At 47.5% G+C, this 16,957-nt stretch overlaps 1 protein-coding gene across 1 annotated transcript; it reads left to right on the forward strand.

Annotated features, from left to right (window-relative positions):
* Nucleotides 1-2,982: 2,982 nt before the first annotated feature.
* On the forward strand, nucleotides 2,983-16,565 carry RAB1A (RAB1A, member RAS oncogene family). The gene is given in 8 exon segments (XM_027878422.1): nucleotides 2,983-3,036; nucleotides 3,038-3,271; nucleotides 3,273-3,376; nucleotides 9,595-9,667; nucleotides 11,804-11,899; nucleotides 13,239-13,334; nucleotides 14,316-14,447; nucleotides 14,713-16,565. Coding segments are annotated over 8 exon segments (987 nt in total). The 3' UTR covers nucleotides 14,911-16,565.
* The last annotated feature ends 392 nt before the right edge of the window (nucleotides 16,566-16,957 follow it).

The following is a 16,957-nucleotide window of genomic DNA, read 5'->3' on the forward strand; positions in this document are numbered from 1 at the left end:
TGCGGAGGAGAGAGATGGGAGCAGGGGAGATGACCTGATGTGGAACCAGGAACCAAGCAGAGTTTAACCTCAAAAACACGAGTTAGTGGGTCAGGATGCTGCCCCAGGGTGGACAGGACTGGGGAAGGTGGTTACGTGTCATGTGCTCATGGCTTTCCCCTGGCTGCTCTGGTAGAGCTCTGTAGCCCAGGCTGAAGGAAATTCTGCAGCTAACAGGATAAAACCAACCTCTATTTTCACAGGCAGAATTCAGCCCCGAGGGTACATGGACGATGTTTCCCCAACTGGCATCTGATATTGCTCCTTGTGTTACGCTTCTGATAGCGAGAGGCAAGCACGGCCTCTCTGACCATCCAGCAGTTCATGGTGTACAAGACAAACTGTGAACAACTCCTGAAGGCAGGAGGAGAGACAGGACAGAATCTGATACACAGGTTACAAACCATTGCTGAGATCCCAGCTAGACACCAGGCAGGGGTCTCTAGCTGAGCCTGTTCATCCAGTTAAACACCTGCACGCACTCAGCAGGTGACATCACAGCAGCAGGTGACCTCAGCCCGACATGGGCAGCAGAAAAACCTCCCTGCACATCCCCACAGAGCTGGGGGAGACTTGCTTTTCACACTTACCCCTTAGCCAGGGGTTGCTACGACTGCCACCCTGCCAGTGCAGTCACACAGATTAAATATGCTCATCTCAGACACAGATACATGTCTCTGAGATGAAACAGCATCCCAAACTCCTATTAATCTGTGCCCTACTTCAGAAGTAAATCTAATTTGTGGGTTCATAGTCACCTGGTGTTGGTTTCTCCCTGTGTCTACTCTGACTTTGCTGGGTACATTTATGCAGCGCCGTATGTGGCAGCCTCATATGTTGCGGCCTGTGAGGATTATTCCTCACAAAAGAATAAGGAATTGGGGTGGTTGGAGCTTTGTGTTTCACTGGGGAAGAGAAAAGCAAAAGCACAAAAGTTAAAAATGTCCCTGTAAAACCAATTTTTGTACTCAGCAGAGGAATTAAGTGCTGCTTGCTAAATGAAGTTTGTCATCTGGGATATTATTCCTGCACGTCTGGTCACCTTCCTTAGAGAGTTGTGCTGTACGGAGAGGAGAGTCTCAAAGGATTCACTGGATTTCTGATGGCAAACGTCAAACAAAACGGGTATTGTTTCACAAGTATGCAAAGTAATAGAGAAAAGGGAAGTGGAAACTTTGGCTGTGGCCACCACAGGAGCAGCAAGTACAGCAAGGTATGTGGTAGATTCATCTGTAGATTACTTTACCTTAACAAGCAAGGAGAGAAAGCAAAGGAAACCCAAACCCTTGGTAACCAGTGCTCAGCATTGCCAATTATAGCCAGCACAGTTTATTGACTTTTTTGTGAGGAACTGAACGTAACTAAAACCACAAAGATGTGAGGAGCACGAGTGACTTCTCTTGGTCTTGCTGGGGGGGAGGAAAAGGGACAAGTCTGCAATTTCAGTTCCTCTGGGGCTTCAGCTCTATTCTGCTGCTGTCCAAGAGAAAGACTCCCTCCCATTCACACTGGTTGTTTTGGTAGTCCCTTGGTGTATTTACACTCCTGGAAGTCAGGACTGTGAACACACAGCATCTAAAGCTTCCCAGCTTGTAAGCTGAGTCCTACACACACTTCCCTGCACAGGATGTTTCGGTGACCTTGCAATCCACTTGGAGACTGTTCCTCCTGTCCTTTGAGCCTGCTGGAAGATAAACTTTGGTCAGTGTATTATACTATGCCCTTTGTAATGAAATAACGTCGGATAATACGTGTTTAGTGGGGATTTAAATTCCCGAGCTCATTACAAGGAGCTGTTAAGACTTGTAAGGTTTAGCAGTGCCCTGTGTGTGTGTCTGGAATGATGTGTAGTGCTGTGCCCTCTGTCATGCTGTGGAAAAGGCTGGGGCCTAGGAATAAACCTGAGAACATCAACACCTAAAGTGACAGCAACACAGTTTCATGTTGAGTGAAAGTTTGCTGTAAGTGGTTGACCAGAAAACCAGGCTCCTGTATTCCAAATTCTGCCAGCTGTAACAGTTCGTTTGCTCCAAGATCCCAAGCATGGGACAGTCCCTCCATGCCCAGCAGCAAAAAGAGCATGGAAATATTTAGTTTTAGTTTCACAGAACGCTGTGAAACGCGAACTAACTAACGCTTGCAAAAAAGCCTTTGATAAAAGATGCAACGGCAGTAAAAGTAAAAAAGGACGGTGAGTTATTGATGCCCGTGGAGAACAGAGGCCTGGCAGCGGTTGGAGGAGCCCCTGGCGAAGCTGCTCCAGGTGCTGCTGCTGCGCTGCCAGCCCTGCTCTTCTCAGTTTTAGTGCAAGGTCTCCAGTTCCACCCCGCACCAGACACGGAGATAAGGGTAAAACAAGCAGCAGAGCGGGTTCTCCCCTTCCTCCTGCCGGCCTGTCTGCATTCCCAAGGAACATTCCTGACGTGTGATGTCCCTGCCCTGTCCCTCCCACCACCCCCCGGCCCCGGGGCCTCGGTGGGACACTGGGAACCCCATCCTGGCGCGGGGGGTCGGAGCCGGGCGGGGTCGGGATCCGCCTGGCGCGGAGGGAAGGGAACCACCGGGAGAAATAAGGAAACCACTGGAGGAAAGGGAAGGGAGCCACCGGGCCGCGCTGGGGGGTACCGGGCCCAGCGGGACGTAGGGATGGAGGAAGGGATGGATCACGGGAGGGATCCCGCGATGGGGCAGGGCTGTATCCCGCCTCTGTATCCCGGCTCCGTATCCCGGCGCTGTCCCGGGATGGCTCCCGGGCGCGGCCCCGCCAGGCCCCGCCCCCCCCTCGCGCCGCGGCCCCGCCCCGCCCCTCCCGCGCGGTCACTCGCCCGAGCTGCCACGTCTGCCCACTGACGTCATCCCCGGCCCGCGCCCCGCCGCCAATCAGCGGCACCACCCGCCGCGCCGAGCCGACGGGGCCGAGGGAAGAAAGGCCGGCCGGCGCGCATGCGCCGCCGCCGCTGCGGGGGCCGCCGGGAGAGCGAGTCCGCAGGGGGCAGTCTCTGCGGTCCGGTGGCGGCGGCGCGGACTCGGTTTCCCGTGGCGCTCCGCGGCCGCCCCCCGGCCATGTAAGCGCTGCTCGGCGAGCGGCCGCCCCGTTTCCTGCTCGGGCTCCGGCGGCCATTTTGGGCTGAGGCGCAGCGCGGAGGCCGCGGAGCGGGCGCGGGCGGACGGGCCGAGCCGAGCGCCGGGCGATCGCGGCTCCCTCGGACCAGCGCACCGCCGAGCGCCTGCCCTCGGCGGCGGGAGGTGCCGCCGCACCGCCCCCCCCCTCTCACAGCGCGCTCGCCGTCCCTCGGGCCGCGGGCCCCACGGACATGTCCAGCATGAACCCCGAATAGTGAGTACGGGGCGCGGCGGCCCCGGGGCCGCGATGGGGACGCCGCGGGGCGCGGGGGGGCCGGGCCGAGCCCGTGGCTCCGAGGGCTCGTCCCCCCCTTCCCCCCCCACCCCCCCCGGTGTCCGCAGGGCCGCGCCCGAGCCCGGGCGGCGGGAGGGGAGAAGGGGGGGCGGCCGGGTGGGGGGACCGGGGGGGCCGTGAGGGGTCAGGAGTGTCCCCGCCGCGAACCGGCAGCGCCGCCACAGCGCCCCGGGAGCGCCATCGGGCGCAGCCCGCGGCGGTTTTCCCGGAGCTCGGGAAGCGCAGCGGGGCCTTGGATCCAACAAGTGCCCGGGGAAAGGCGGTGGCCCCGGCCCGCGGCCCATCGGTGGCGGGGGGTCCACCCTTCGCCGGAGCTGCGAGTCATGTGTGTGTCACATGGCTCTTGCAAAACACTTCTTGCCTATGTAGATTTTGCAACGCCGCGACTCGGTGATGGAGCGCTCTCCGGGCTCCGACTGGAGCTGGAATAGCACTTGCCTGGAAAACCTGGGCATGACACAGGGGTTTTTTTTGTTGTTTTTTTGGGGAGGGTCATTGTGTGAGTGTGGCCTTTCCGTGCTCGGGAGTGGGGGTGTCTGAGCTCTCTGGTAGATTCTGAGAGCTGTGTCCTTCCCACCGGGGTGTGGGGGGACAGTAAACCCTGTTTTACTCTTGGCTTTTTTGGATCGAATGAGAGGAGTGACTTATAGTTAAGTTTAAAAAGCACTTCAAAAATCAGCTGCTGCACTGGCAACCCTTTAACCTTGTAGGGTGCGTTTAGGGTTCTGGCTTTGCCGGCACTCCACTTTGGGGGTGGTGAAGCCACCGTGCCCTCTGATGTCGCTCAGGTGGTTCTGGTGCTGAAACACACGTGTGGTGTGACGTTGCTGCTCTGGATACCCATGGACTCTGCTCCTGGAAGAGGCTCCGGCAACCTCTGTCCTCACAGCTTTTCCACACAGCTCGGGCTCCCGACTATTGCGTGTCCCTGGATCCTGGGGCTGCTTGCACAAATGTTACCTCTTAAAATCACCTGGGGAGCAAACAAGTGCTCATCAGCTGGTGTGAGGGAGTTGGTGAAACCCAAGGGGTACAGCCAGGAACTCGAGTTACATCTTGGCAAGATTACATCCCAAACTTGCATGTGTAGCTTAGGAAAACACCAAGGCAAGTAGCTGGAGGAGGGCAGGGGATGAAAGGCCAGCAATCTGCTGGTGCCTCTGGGGTCCTCAAGAGTTAAACTCGAATTTACCTGTAAGACTTTCTGAGTTTTAACACCTGCAAAGTGTTAGGCCACTGACAGAAGCAGGTCGAAGGGCGCTTTTTGCAGGCGTGTTGTTTTGTTTTTTTGGCTTCCTTGAACTCTCTCAGCTCTCTAGAATAACGCAGAGAGTCATTCCCTGCAATGAGGTACTGAAAGCTGCTGTGAAGAGGGGGGGGAGAATGTTCTGAGGGAGGCTTGTTCTCCATGAAGAGTGCCCGTTCCTGGTGGAACAAGCTGAGTTCTTGAAAGCGAAACAAAGAGGAAAAGCTGTAGTTTAAGATTAACTTGTGGTGTTAAATTGCCACTTCCTGATAGGGTTTGGCCTGCAGGATGAGAGGAGGAGATGGGAAGGGTGTGGTGAGATGGCCAGAAAATACCTGTCACTGTAATGGGCATACTTGGGTCCTTGTTAAACTAGGAATAAGGTTTAAGGGATCATGACATTATTCCTTCTTGTTCCCTGTAGCAGATATGTCCATTTTCCTCTTAGAAGTGCCTTGTAACACATTCTCACTTCCTTAGCACAGCTTCAGATCAGGCTGTGGCCCCAAATCAACCCTTCTGGGTATTCCAGAACTCTGTCAGAAGTCAGAGGGATGGTTAAAACTTCTCACGAAAGACCCCTTTCCTTCAATTTTCCTGCTAAAGTTCAGAATTAGAATCTGCTCATGCAAGGGCTCGAAGGGGGAGGTATGTGTGGTTCTGAGAGCTTCCCAACAATTTCAGGGCTGTGGGACAGCCTAGTGGACTATTTGAAACTGAAGAGAAGTGGGTGAGATATTAGTGTTTGGAAGCTAAATTCTGAAAACACCTGCCCACTGAGCACTGGGATGTATTCCTTCTGTGTTCTTCCCTCCCTGACGGTGTTTAAATGAGCAGAATGTCAATATTGACTCTGCTGTGACTAGATCACATCAGGTTCAGCATTTCCTACCCCTTCTGCCACTTGCATGTACTTGGCTGACTGGCACAAACACACTGATGGGTGCACTATCCAAGTCTTACCAGGAATTAATCTTGATCCATTCTGTAGCGTCTGGATCTTGTTCTAGATACCCTCAAGCAGAAATGAGGGAATGAAGTGGGTTTTGGAGTAAGTCTGGGGGTTTTTTTGTGTTCTTCAGGAGTGTTAAAGGATACCTGTGAGGGGGTTTCAGTCTTGTGTGATGGTGGTTGGTAGATGACAATTGAATGGCAGCTCCTGGGTTGCTGGAATCATCTGAAATTGTTTGTGTTCTAACCTTTCTAAACAGCAATCTGCGATGCAAAGTGGCATTATGTCTTCTGGTTCTGTTTACTTACACAAGCAGTGTGTAATCAGAGTGACAGTCATGCTCCTCTTCAGTAGAATTTCTGGGGTGGTAGAACAAAGACCTGGGATTGAGGCTGCCTGAGTACCTGTTTACAGTAAACTTGCAGCTGACATCAGTGATTAAAGCTGATTCCAGCAGTTCCTTCTTGGAGACAGATGACTACCTGGTCTTGTCTGTTTTGGCATAAAACCTTCCTGATTTAGGAAATCCCCACGTGCCTCCCTGCATAAACAACAGTGTCTTAGAGCCCCACAGGTCCCTTGTTCCACACAGCTTTGGCCAGGCCTGTCCTAAAAACTTGATTTCCTGGTTTTCTGCTGCACTGCTGACTCGGGACATGCACATAAGAGGAGGATGGTGCTGCACTTCCCAAAACATCCACAGGGCTGTTTTGGAGGTGCCTGGGTTGAGGTTTTTTTTGTTTTGTTTTGTTTTTTCTTTTGCAAGAAGCAGTTAAACTTCACATACTTGTCCTTTATCTCTGGCAAGAGGAAGTGACCATATCCCCTTCCTGGGGGGGGAGGATTTGAAAGCCTCACTCCTACTGACTGAGCCTGCCTTGCCACACATGCTCTTCCAGTGGGATCTCTCTGAGGGTCCCAAGTATGACTTGCTTTTGTCAATGGTGAGAAATAATTGAATTATTAACCTGAATTCCCACTGTCTCCTAAGCAGTGTGGAGAAGGCTCTCTAAACTGGAGGAGCTCATGAGTTTAAGTCTTCAGGTTTAAGGAGCGAAATTCAGTGGCTTCAGAAATAGTTGTGTGGCTCTTTGGGAGTAAATACCAGAATTAACCTGTGTGGCTTGTTGGACACATTGCTGCAGTTGAACCCATTTACACAAATACTCTGTTAGTGTAGTTCAGTCTAGAGATATTTAGTTTTATTTGATTTAAACCATTGCTGTACCCAGGAGCTGTCTCAAGCATCACCCTGGATGTAAGAGGCTGCACGTTTGGTTCTCAAACCCCTACGTGGGCACCTGCTGTGTTTTAAAAGTTACGACTTCCAAAGTGTATGTGGAAAGGAAGGCACTATATTATTGCAATATGGAGTGCCTTAATAGATTAAAAACCTAAATTGCAGGGTTCTCCATAAATTATTTCCAAATTGATGCATGTCTAAGCATCAGCCTTGCTTATCTCTGGTAAAAGTAGGTTTTTGTGACACAGCTCCAGTTTCTGTGGTCAGAGACAGAGCTAGCCCAGGAAAGGCTGTTTTCAGCCTGTTACTGGCCCTGGTTTTGGTGGGGGTGAGGCAGGTGGCTTAAGGCCACCATGTGAGCCTGTGGTTATCACTTGCCTCTGAAAATACTGAAGCCCTAAGTGAGGGGAGGCCTGAATAGCAAAGATGTCAAACCCAGTATTTAAGGCTTCTGCGTTCCTGTTGTATTAACAACAGTTCTGTGTATAAGCTGTTATTCTTGTTTGCTTCTGAACAGTAACAGATTTAATGGCTGGGTAGGTTTGGCTGGGAGATGCTCGTAGTGCTAAGAATAACAAGAGGAAGGCAAGTTACTTGATGTCTGGGGGGACCTGAATAACTCTTGGAAGCAAGGGGAGGCTTTTAAGTGGATCTCAGACTCACAGCTGAAGCCTTACCTATACCAGGAAGGAGTTACTTTTTTCCACTAATTTCAGTGAAAGCAATGGAGTGCTAATATTCACATGTTAATATTCTTAAGGGGATTATAATGTGCTGCAAGCTGTAATACTTTCAAATGTACTAGTGCTTACTTTAAGTAATAATGTAACTTCAGGATTGCTGAAAATTTTGGATATATAGGAAACTGAACAGCCCAAACATCCTGCTGGAGTGGGAAGGAGTTGTGTGAAGGCTGAGGCATCGTGGTGGGGGAGAAGGCACAGGTGTAACAGTGGTCCACGTCCTGGAGCTCTTGTACCTCACCTTGGTCTCCAGGTTACAGAGAGTTTTTTGCTGCTCTTGGGGAACTAAACAATTAGTGGGGTTAAGAAGTGTTCTGATCAGTAGAAGTTTCAGCCATCTCGAATCTCTTGAGATCTGTGGTTTGTGATGCAATGTAACTTCTGTCCCCTGAACAGTTTCGGTTAATAACTGTCGTTCTCCTAAAACCATCTTGCCTTGTGTTAGTACATGGCTTGACAGGTGGAGTGGTGACTTCTGTGACTGTAAGCTGGTAGGTATCCTTCGACTTTGATTATTCTTTTTAAGTACCTGGAGCACTTGTAGCTTTACACCGTGAGGTTGCATTTTTAAGGATCATCTTATCAGTTGCTGTGTTTACCACTCCTGGCTTCTCTCTATCCTTGAGAGGAGTGCTTGGAAGCTGGAGGTTTCAGCTGAGTGTGTTCCTGCAGCCTGGGGCCAGCCAGGGTGAGAGTCACTTGGGCACTTGAGGAGAGGAGTGGTGAAAAGCTGAGCAGCTGACCATCTGCTTGGCTGTTATCAGCTGGGGATGGATGCAGTTTCCTGGCTGGATTCCTGCCAGCCAGAGTCAATGGCAATGCTAGGGAATAGTAGGTGGGGACAGTTGATTTCAGGCATTTACATAAACATAATGTTTACTCAGCTTGGTTAAGTGGGCATAAAAATATACCTGTTAAACTCTTGTGGTTAAATGAGAACAGGACTTAATTCCTGGCCACTACAGGGCTGAAAAGTTGTAAACTGAGTTAGTAGTACTTAAAAAGCAAAATGTGTTGTGTTGTCTCTGCTACTTGTTCTCTAGTATGAAATTTCCCCATTAGTCTTAGGACTAACACAGAAACTTAAGTTTTACCAACAATGAAGTCTTCACTACTCTTAGAAGTGTAAATCGAGGTTGGTCACTGATGACACTGTACTTGTTCTTTAATGTTGGGAAGACTCAACATTAAGAAAGAATTGTCAGCTCTTCCAGTGTGTCTTGAGAATTACTAATATCCCATCTGACATCCCCCAGAGATGTATCCTCATCTGGCATTAACTGTACCTTTAATTCCTGAAAGGCAGGTGGAGTATTGGTCTCTGCTCATAAATAGTCTGTTGTGGAAGGTGGATGTTAACTTTGTTCTAACAGGCACTGTAACTATGACACTTGGTGTTGCCAGTTTGTATATTTAAATTGCATATTGTGCTGCTGCATTCTGTTGGAACTTTAATATGGTAACCTAAACTGAGGAAAGAGGGTTGGCTTTGGGCAGCTGCATGGTATTTGTGAAGCCTGTGACTCCAAAGATGCAAAGATAATGGCTCTGGTGGGCAGCAGGCTGTCCCTGCCGCCTGCGTGTTGAGTTACTCGCCCAAGCAGGGAGGCTTGCACTTAATTGCAGAGCTTGGTTTTCATCTCTGCTAGACCACAAAGGGCCGGAGTAGGACTGTGTTCGTCTTGCTGATTGTCCAGCTGATATTCCCAGAGTACCCTCCTAGGGAAGCACAGTTCCACGTAAAAATGCTGCATTCAGAGTGTCTGCTTCACACTTCCCTTACCAAGTAAATTGTGTCTAAATTGGATAGAGGAGCTTGGAGTTGTAGGTGATTTTCCTAGCAGTGAATTCATTTACCCTTCTCAAACATCATAATACCCTGGCTGTAAGGAACTTGGTTCTTGACAGTGTTTTTCATTAAGTGACCTAATTTTTTTTTTTTTCCTTCTGCAGTGACTATTTATTCAAGCTACTTCTGATTGGAGACTCCGGTGTTGGGAAATCTTGCCTTCTACTTAGGTTTGCAGTAAGTGATCATGCTTGAAAACTTTATGTAAAAAAGCTGCTTAGCAAGAACTCCCCTTTCAAGTAGTTCTGGAAGCAGAGCTGATGCCTGTCAGGTCTGGCATACCAAGGAATAAGTGTGGTATTGAAAAACCCTCCTGTCCTCTGAATTTGTTTCTACCTGATGTTATTTGAGTAAATTGGAAAGAAATAATATCAAGACTGAGTCCAGTTAAGTTTAATTCTAATTTTTCTGATGCTAGAGAACAAGATACCTTAATTTAACTTCCATCATTACCGTAGTGGTAGAACACTGAAAGTGGAAGGACATACTTGAATTCTGGGGTGTGAACCTTCAGGCACGAGGGGTACATATGTGTCAGGGCAAGACCTTGATCAGTTACTACTTGATAAGAACATTTTCTGCCAGATAAAATTTGATATCTGCATTGAAAAGATCTACCAGTTGTTTAGTCAGAGAAGCAATTTAAATAATAATCTAGGAATAACAAGGCCTTGTGCTTCCTTTAGTGAACGTTAAAATTGCTGATGGGCCGCTCTGGCCGAACTTTGATGCAAGAAGCTCAAGTTTTCCTTCAACAAGGAAAATTTAAAATGGGTTTGACAGCTCTTAGTAGAAAAAGCTGAACTTCTTATCTGTGCTTATGCCAAAGTGCAGCTTTATGTTGCCACGGGAAGAGAGGAAGGAAGGGAGAATATGGGACATTAACTTATAAACTCAAGCGTGGTGCTACTAAAAGGTGATGGTATCATTCTCACAGCCTGAACGATTGCTCTGGGCACCTCTGGGAAGAGCCTGTTGTGCCATGTTATTAATGTGAAATGGTGGTCTGGGGTGTACAAATAGCCTCAGTTACAGCTGTCACAGCTGCTGGTGGTGCAGTGTTAGGGCAGGGAGGCACTAAATCCAGTGTGAACAGGGGAAGGATGTCCCCTGCTCCGCTCACAGCATGGAGGCAGTGGATTGGAAGTGACACCACAGCTGGAGCAGTACTCCCAGAGCAGTCTAGCCAGCTTCTCTTGCAAATACTGCTGAATTAATCCTGGCCTCATGCAAATAATCCAACTTTTCCTTTTGATAGCCAGCTTAAGTTTGCACTCAGTTATCTGCTGTTTTTTCAACTAAGTAGCTCTTTCCTGTGGAAAAATGACTTTCCAACTAAGCTGTTTTACCCTGACTTAAGGAATTACCACAGCATTCACTTACCTGTGTTCTTGCTGCTGTAGGTTAAACTTCAGGCTTTTCAAACATACCCTTCTGAGTATTGAAATGTTAAGGAAATAAATGTCGTGTCATTCTTAAAGGCTTAATATTTTATTCTTACTTGGCTGTATTACCTAAGATGTCTTCCATTCACAGCCCAAAGAAATCCCTTGTGTTTGTGATACCTACTGGTTGCATAAAGCCTTTTGTGGTATATTGTGCATGAAGTTCTATCCTACAGATACTTTAGGAATAGAAACTTCCTTCATTCTGACAATGACTAGAAGGTAGCAAAGGCAGATCCAGCCCTTCCTGTGTGCCTTAAGGCCTGCTGGAGCCTGCAGCCAGGTCCCTGCAAACTGCTCAACAGTGTTTTCCTTCCTGTGTTGACACAGGCTGCAGAGCAGAGGACTCAGCACAAGTACCTCAGCTGTAACTCTAACCTGCCCTAGCAACCAGCTGCAGCAGCAGAGGATCTGAAATTCATGTGTGGAGTGTGGCTGAAGCAAAGCCTCTGACTTGTAGGTGGCTGCTGTGTAGCACAGATGAAAAAACATCAAAGGAAAATAAAAATCTGATGCATTTTGTTAAGGACAGTAGTTATTCTAAGTAGTTATTCTGAGTCTGCCAACTTGAACAAAGACTGGTTTTTACAGTTTACAGGGACTTAACGCTGCAGGATTTTCATAAAAAACGCATTTTTTACTAGTTTTTGAAACACAGATCTGTTTTTTTTGTGGTGCTTTGGAAAAGCTTTGCAGAATTTTTGAAAAGTAGATACACTGTGGAAATGCATAGTTGCCTCCTGGACTTTGCCATGAGAGATCAGGCTGGTTTTCCAAGGAAATTAAGTACCCTTGTCTGCCTGGTGCATAATGAAGTGGCTGCAGAAGAGGTGCAGCTGGCTTGACTTCTGTTCACTCTCTCTCCTAGGATGACACGTACACAGAAAGTTACATCAGCACGATTGGTGTGGACTTCAAAATCAGAACTATAGAACTAGATGGGAAAACAATCAAGCTTCAGATAGTAAGTAATATTTCTCAACTCCTGGGTACTTTAAACCCTGTGAGCACAGAATTATATTCATAACTGTTGGCAGTTATCTTTGTACTTTAATCATTAAAACGTGATATCTTCCCTGTTACAAGAGGCAAGGCAGTTTTCACAAGATTCCAAGGCTTCCTATGACCTGTCCTTAAAGAAGGATGCTTATTATGTTTCCCTGAAAGAGGAGAATCTCTGCTGGAGTGCTCTTGTACCAAAATTGGTGTAGTTCCACAGTTTTTAGCAAGGTTTTGTGTAAGTGCAGGAATGCCACACAGTTGTCCAAGATGCCTGAATTCCTCAGCAGCTGTTATTAGCAGACTGCAGTGTCTAGTGCTGGAAACTGCTTTTGTTGACCTGAGTGGAAAAAATGACACAAAGCCTTGTAAGTGGCCTGTGTGCCTTAGCACTGGGCGGTGCTGCTTTTGGCCTTTCTCTTGGAATAAACAGGGGAAGAGACTTGGCAGTTCTTTAATCTTGAAGCACTCTAAAAGGGTGACTGGTGTAATGAAACCCAATATGTGTGCAAGGTCACACAATCCTTGTCAGCCACTGCCTCCAGCTCAAGCAGAGGCTCCCAGCTCTTGACAGCAATGACTCAGGGATTCCATGTTGTGGAGCAGGAGTCCAGCTTACAGCCAGAAGCCTCAGCCTCCAGACTCCAGTGTAACTGTCCTGAGTACAGAGCAGCCCACTAGGAATGCTGTCACTGTTGAATTCTGTCTCAGTCTGTTTCTAACGTGCAGCCAGCCCTGTTCTTGACACAGCTCCAGGGAGCTGTTCGGGCAAGTGCTTTTCCTGTCCTGGGTGGGGGAAGAGGTCAGGCATCTAATATCCCTTCTTGAGTCTCACAGCAGGAGAAGGGAACTGGGTTTGGTTTGAGTTGTTGCCTTTAAATACTTTTGCTGGAGCTCCTGTGCCAAGGAAGTTGCAGGGAGTGTTCGTGTTGGAGACCTGCAGCTCTGACCTTATTTCTAACCAAGCCCTGGTTCGTGTTTGTTCTTCTGAGCACTGAACCGTGGCTTCTCCATGGGTCAAAACCGCTTCATGCTCTCCTCAGAGAGATCTCTTGGCTGCACTTGGCTGAAACCAAGCAACTGAGCACTTGAGAAAAACGCCTACCCAAGTGTAATTCTCGGCTTAAAATACTTGTTCTCCTCAAATCCTGTTTGATGCACACAGTTTCAGAGCCACTTCTGCAGCTGTGACTTGGATGTGGTTGCAATTGTGTGGCTGATCCTCTGAGCTGTGTTGCTGGAAGCTGATGTGTGACTCTGGCACAGCCACACTGCGGGGACTGACCCTGTCACTTGTCTTGTAGTGGGACACGGCGGGACAGGAGAGGTTTCGGACTATCACTTCCAGTTACTATAGAGGAGCTCATGGCATCATAGTTGTGTATGATGTTACAGATCAGGTAAGTGTTAAACCTGTGCCTGGAGAGTTTCTCCAGGCTGATAAGTAAATAAACCCAGGAATTTAACAACTGAGCATGTCTTAAGGAGACAGTGGCATAGTTCTCCAGGCTGCACTGAGGTTTATCAAACCAAGTGTATATGTTCCTATGCAGGGTTTGGGGCTGAACACAGAAATAAAAGGAGCAGTGGGATTTATGGCTCTTAAACAATTGTACTTTAGGCTTAACCTCAGACTTGCTGAGCAGATAACTGGTTTTTCTGTGGGAATACTTCTCACCCTGCCTTTGGTAGCAGGAAGTCTGAGTTACTGATGGAAGTTGTTGAAAGATTTCTGAATGTACTTGAACTTTGGTCTACAGTAAAAATGGGCATTTGGAACAGAAAATTGCAGCATGTGTGCAGGACACAACTGAGCCAGTGTTTTCTGTGAAAGGATCTCTGAAGATTACTGGTGCAGTTGTCCTGTTGGAAGGGCACTTGGGAAGTGTAGGGTTTCCTTAAATAATAGAAAAAGAACAATTGTATTCAATTGCTAACTGGAATATTGGTCCAGCATTTCTGCAAAGGTTGTTCCAGAATATCTACAGCAAGGTGGTTTGCACCTGATACCTCGTGTTTTGTAAATTTGTGGGATTATTCTGGTTTCAGCTGTGTGCCCTGTCTCTTATCTCTGCTACAGGAAGAGGAAGAAGAGTCCCAGATGGTAGCAGCTCTTGAATATTCAAGATATGGAGCTGGGAAAATAATAGGGGGGGAGGAGTGCAGGAAGGGATGATTTTGTAGGGCTTGGGCAGGGGCTGTGTGTACCATGCAGTGACTGGGCTATCCCGAGGCCATCGGGGATGGCAGCATTAGAGAGTTCTCTCCCGGGATTGTGAATCCCATTGGTCAGGTCCCTGCTTTCTGTTCTTTCCCGGTCATTACCAGAGTGCTGAACTCCCCTCTCCCAGAGCCTTGCTTACAGTTCTCTTATCTCACAGGAGTCTTTCAATAATGTAAAGCAGTGGCTGCAGGAGATAGACCGTTATGCCAGTGAAAACGTCAACAAGTTGTTGGTGGGGAACAAATGTGATCTGACCACAAAGAAAGTAGTAGACTATACAACAGCAAAGGTATGTGGATAAACACCTGTGTTTGCTCGGTGAGCACCTGCTTTGGTTCATAGTGCACTGAGGTCCTAGAGCTGTGCTGTGGTACATGGATGTCAGGGTGACACAAATGGGGGCAGTGTGATGACCCCTGCCCTGCAGGTCAGACTGGAGATGGGGTGTGGGGTGGAATCTGAGGAACTTGTGGCTTATCCAGCAGTGCACCAGGAAAGGAGGCGAGCTATGAACCTGTGTATGAGCTTACTGTTCACTGTTTCTCAATTTGCAGGAATTTGCAGATTCTCTTGGAATTCCCTTTTTGGAAACCAGTGCAAAGAATGCCACAAATGTAGAACAGTCTTTCATGACCATGGCTGCTGAGATTAAAAAACGAATGGGCCCGGGAGCGACAGCTGGTGGTGCAGAGAAGTCCAATGTTAAAATTCAGAGCACTCCAGTCAAGCAGTCTAGTGGAGGTTGCTGCTAAAACTTGCCTCCCCCCTTTTGTCTCACAACAATGAATTTGCAATCTGAACCCAAGTGAAAAAGAAAAAAATTGCCTGAATTGTACTGTATGTAGCTGCACTACAACAGATTCTTACTGTCTCCACAAAGGTCAGAGATTGTAAATGGTCAATACTGACTTTTTTTATTCCCTTGACTCAAGACAGCTAACTTCATTTTCAGAACTGTTTTAAACCTTTGTGTGCTGGTTTATAAACGTGTAATCCTTGTTGCTTTTCCTGATACCAGACTGTTTCCTGTGGTTGGTTAGGATGTATTTTTGTTTTGATGTTTCTATTGGCATGTTTAGATGTCAGGTTTAGTCTTCTGAAGATGAAGTTTAGCCATTTTGTATCAAACAGCACAACAGTGTCTGTCACTTTCCATGCATAAAATTTAGTAAGATATATGTAAGATCTGATTTGCTAGTTCCTTCTTGTAGAATTATAAATGGAGAGATCACACTATCTGATTAATAGTTTCTTCATACTCAGCATATAATTTGTGGCTGCAGAATATTGTAATTTGTTGCACAATATGTAACAAAACTGAAGAAATGTTTAATAAATATTGTACTTATTGGAAGTAATATCAAACTGTATGGTGATAAATATTGTCTTAATTTGTATGGCTAAGGGGGAAATCAGGCTTGCATTGTGCACAAAACATATCTGTGTGTGCAGCCATGGCTCTCAGACCTCCTGATAATAGACCAGAGACCTTCCCTGCAACTCCAACCAGTGGCTGTGGCCCCGAAGCCTGAGCTGTCGTGGTGCTTAAGGCACGTGTGCTGTACTAGAAACACCCAGCCAATGTTCATGGAGGCGTAACGCACTCTGAATGTACAACAGTTCCCTAACTTAGTCTTGGAACTTAATTTATTTCTCAAGGACTCCACTTAGGGGATTCCCGACAGCTTTGCGTAGTAGGGGAGAGAACAGTATTTCCCTGACACGGTGATTTCAGCATAACCTGGAGGAGGTATAACTTTCTACCAGTATATTATGTCTTTTCTATATACTGTTAATTCCATCCTCTTTTAATCAATACTCTTCTTAGTGCAACAGCTTAAGCTTCTATTCTGTTCTGCAGCGAGGCACCAGAAGGACACGGGGGCAGCAGGGCCCCCCACCAGACTGTTGCTCAAAGTAGGCGCTATCTCAAATAATTTGGAACTAACCAGCAGCCAAGAGGTTTTGGATGGTGTGTGATTCTTTGTACAGAGCTAATCAAATCATTAGTGCCTGATGTCTAGCTAAAAGCCACAGGAAAGCTAGCCTATAACACTTCCTATACATGTAAAATTGTTCAGCTTTATCTAAACTCAAATGTTCAGCCTATTCTGTAAATAGTCTCATGTTTGAAAGACCATGTAACATTCCCCTAGTAGTAAATACACCCTGTGATAATAAAAATATAGCCTAGGTATGTTGTGAGGTATAAACTAAAACTGGTGCAAATATCCTCTGATTTTTTTTTGTTTTTTTTTTTTTTTGGGGGGGGTGACTTTGGCTAACAGCTTTCTTCAACATAGTTGCATAAATCAACAGGCAATTGTAATACATAAAGTATTGTCATGGTTAAGTTGAACTCTTCCACTTGAGACCTTCACAATAAAGTGATGTGCTTTCTAGTAGAGATGTGCTTGTTGGTATAATTCATTATAAATGTGAGTGGCTGCTCCTCGAGAGCAGGAGCAGCAGCGAGTGCTGCCCAGATCAGGAAGCGAAGCAGAAGGAGGTTGTGTTGAGGGTAAAACATCTTCCCTTCAGAGAGTGCACAAATGAACTTCAATGTCGAGATGCCTGCTACATACTATCCAAACCAATGTTAATATATACAGTAATAAAAGCATTGCAAAACCAACTTGGGCTATAGCAGGTGTTTCTGGTTATTTGTTCCCCCCTCAGTCACGACTGTGCTGGTGCTCTTTGATGCTGCAGATTGTGGTTTTCAGGCTGAAGTGTGAGGGCAGGGCAGGCCTAAGAGTCCTGGAAAAGGGCACTGTAGTCTCTGACCTGTGAGCTGAA

This window comes from Empidonax traillii, unplaced genomic scaffold (assembly GCF_003031625.1).
Source record: "Empidonax traillii isolate 1590-97213 ecotype Southwest subspecies unplaced genomic scaffold, ASM303162v1 scaffold41:size1892772, whole genome shotgun sequence".
Classification (NCBI taxonomy): domain Eukaryota; kingdom Metazoa; phylum Chordata; class Aves; order Passeriformes; family Tyrannidae; genus Empidonax; species Empidonax traillii.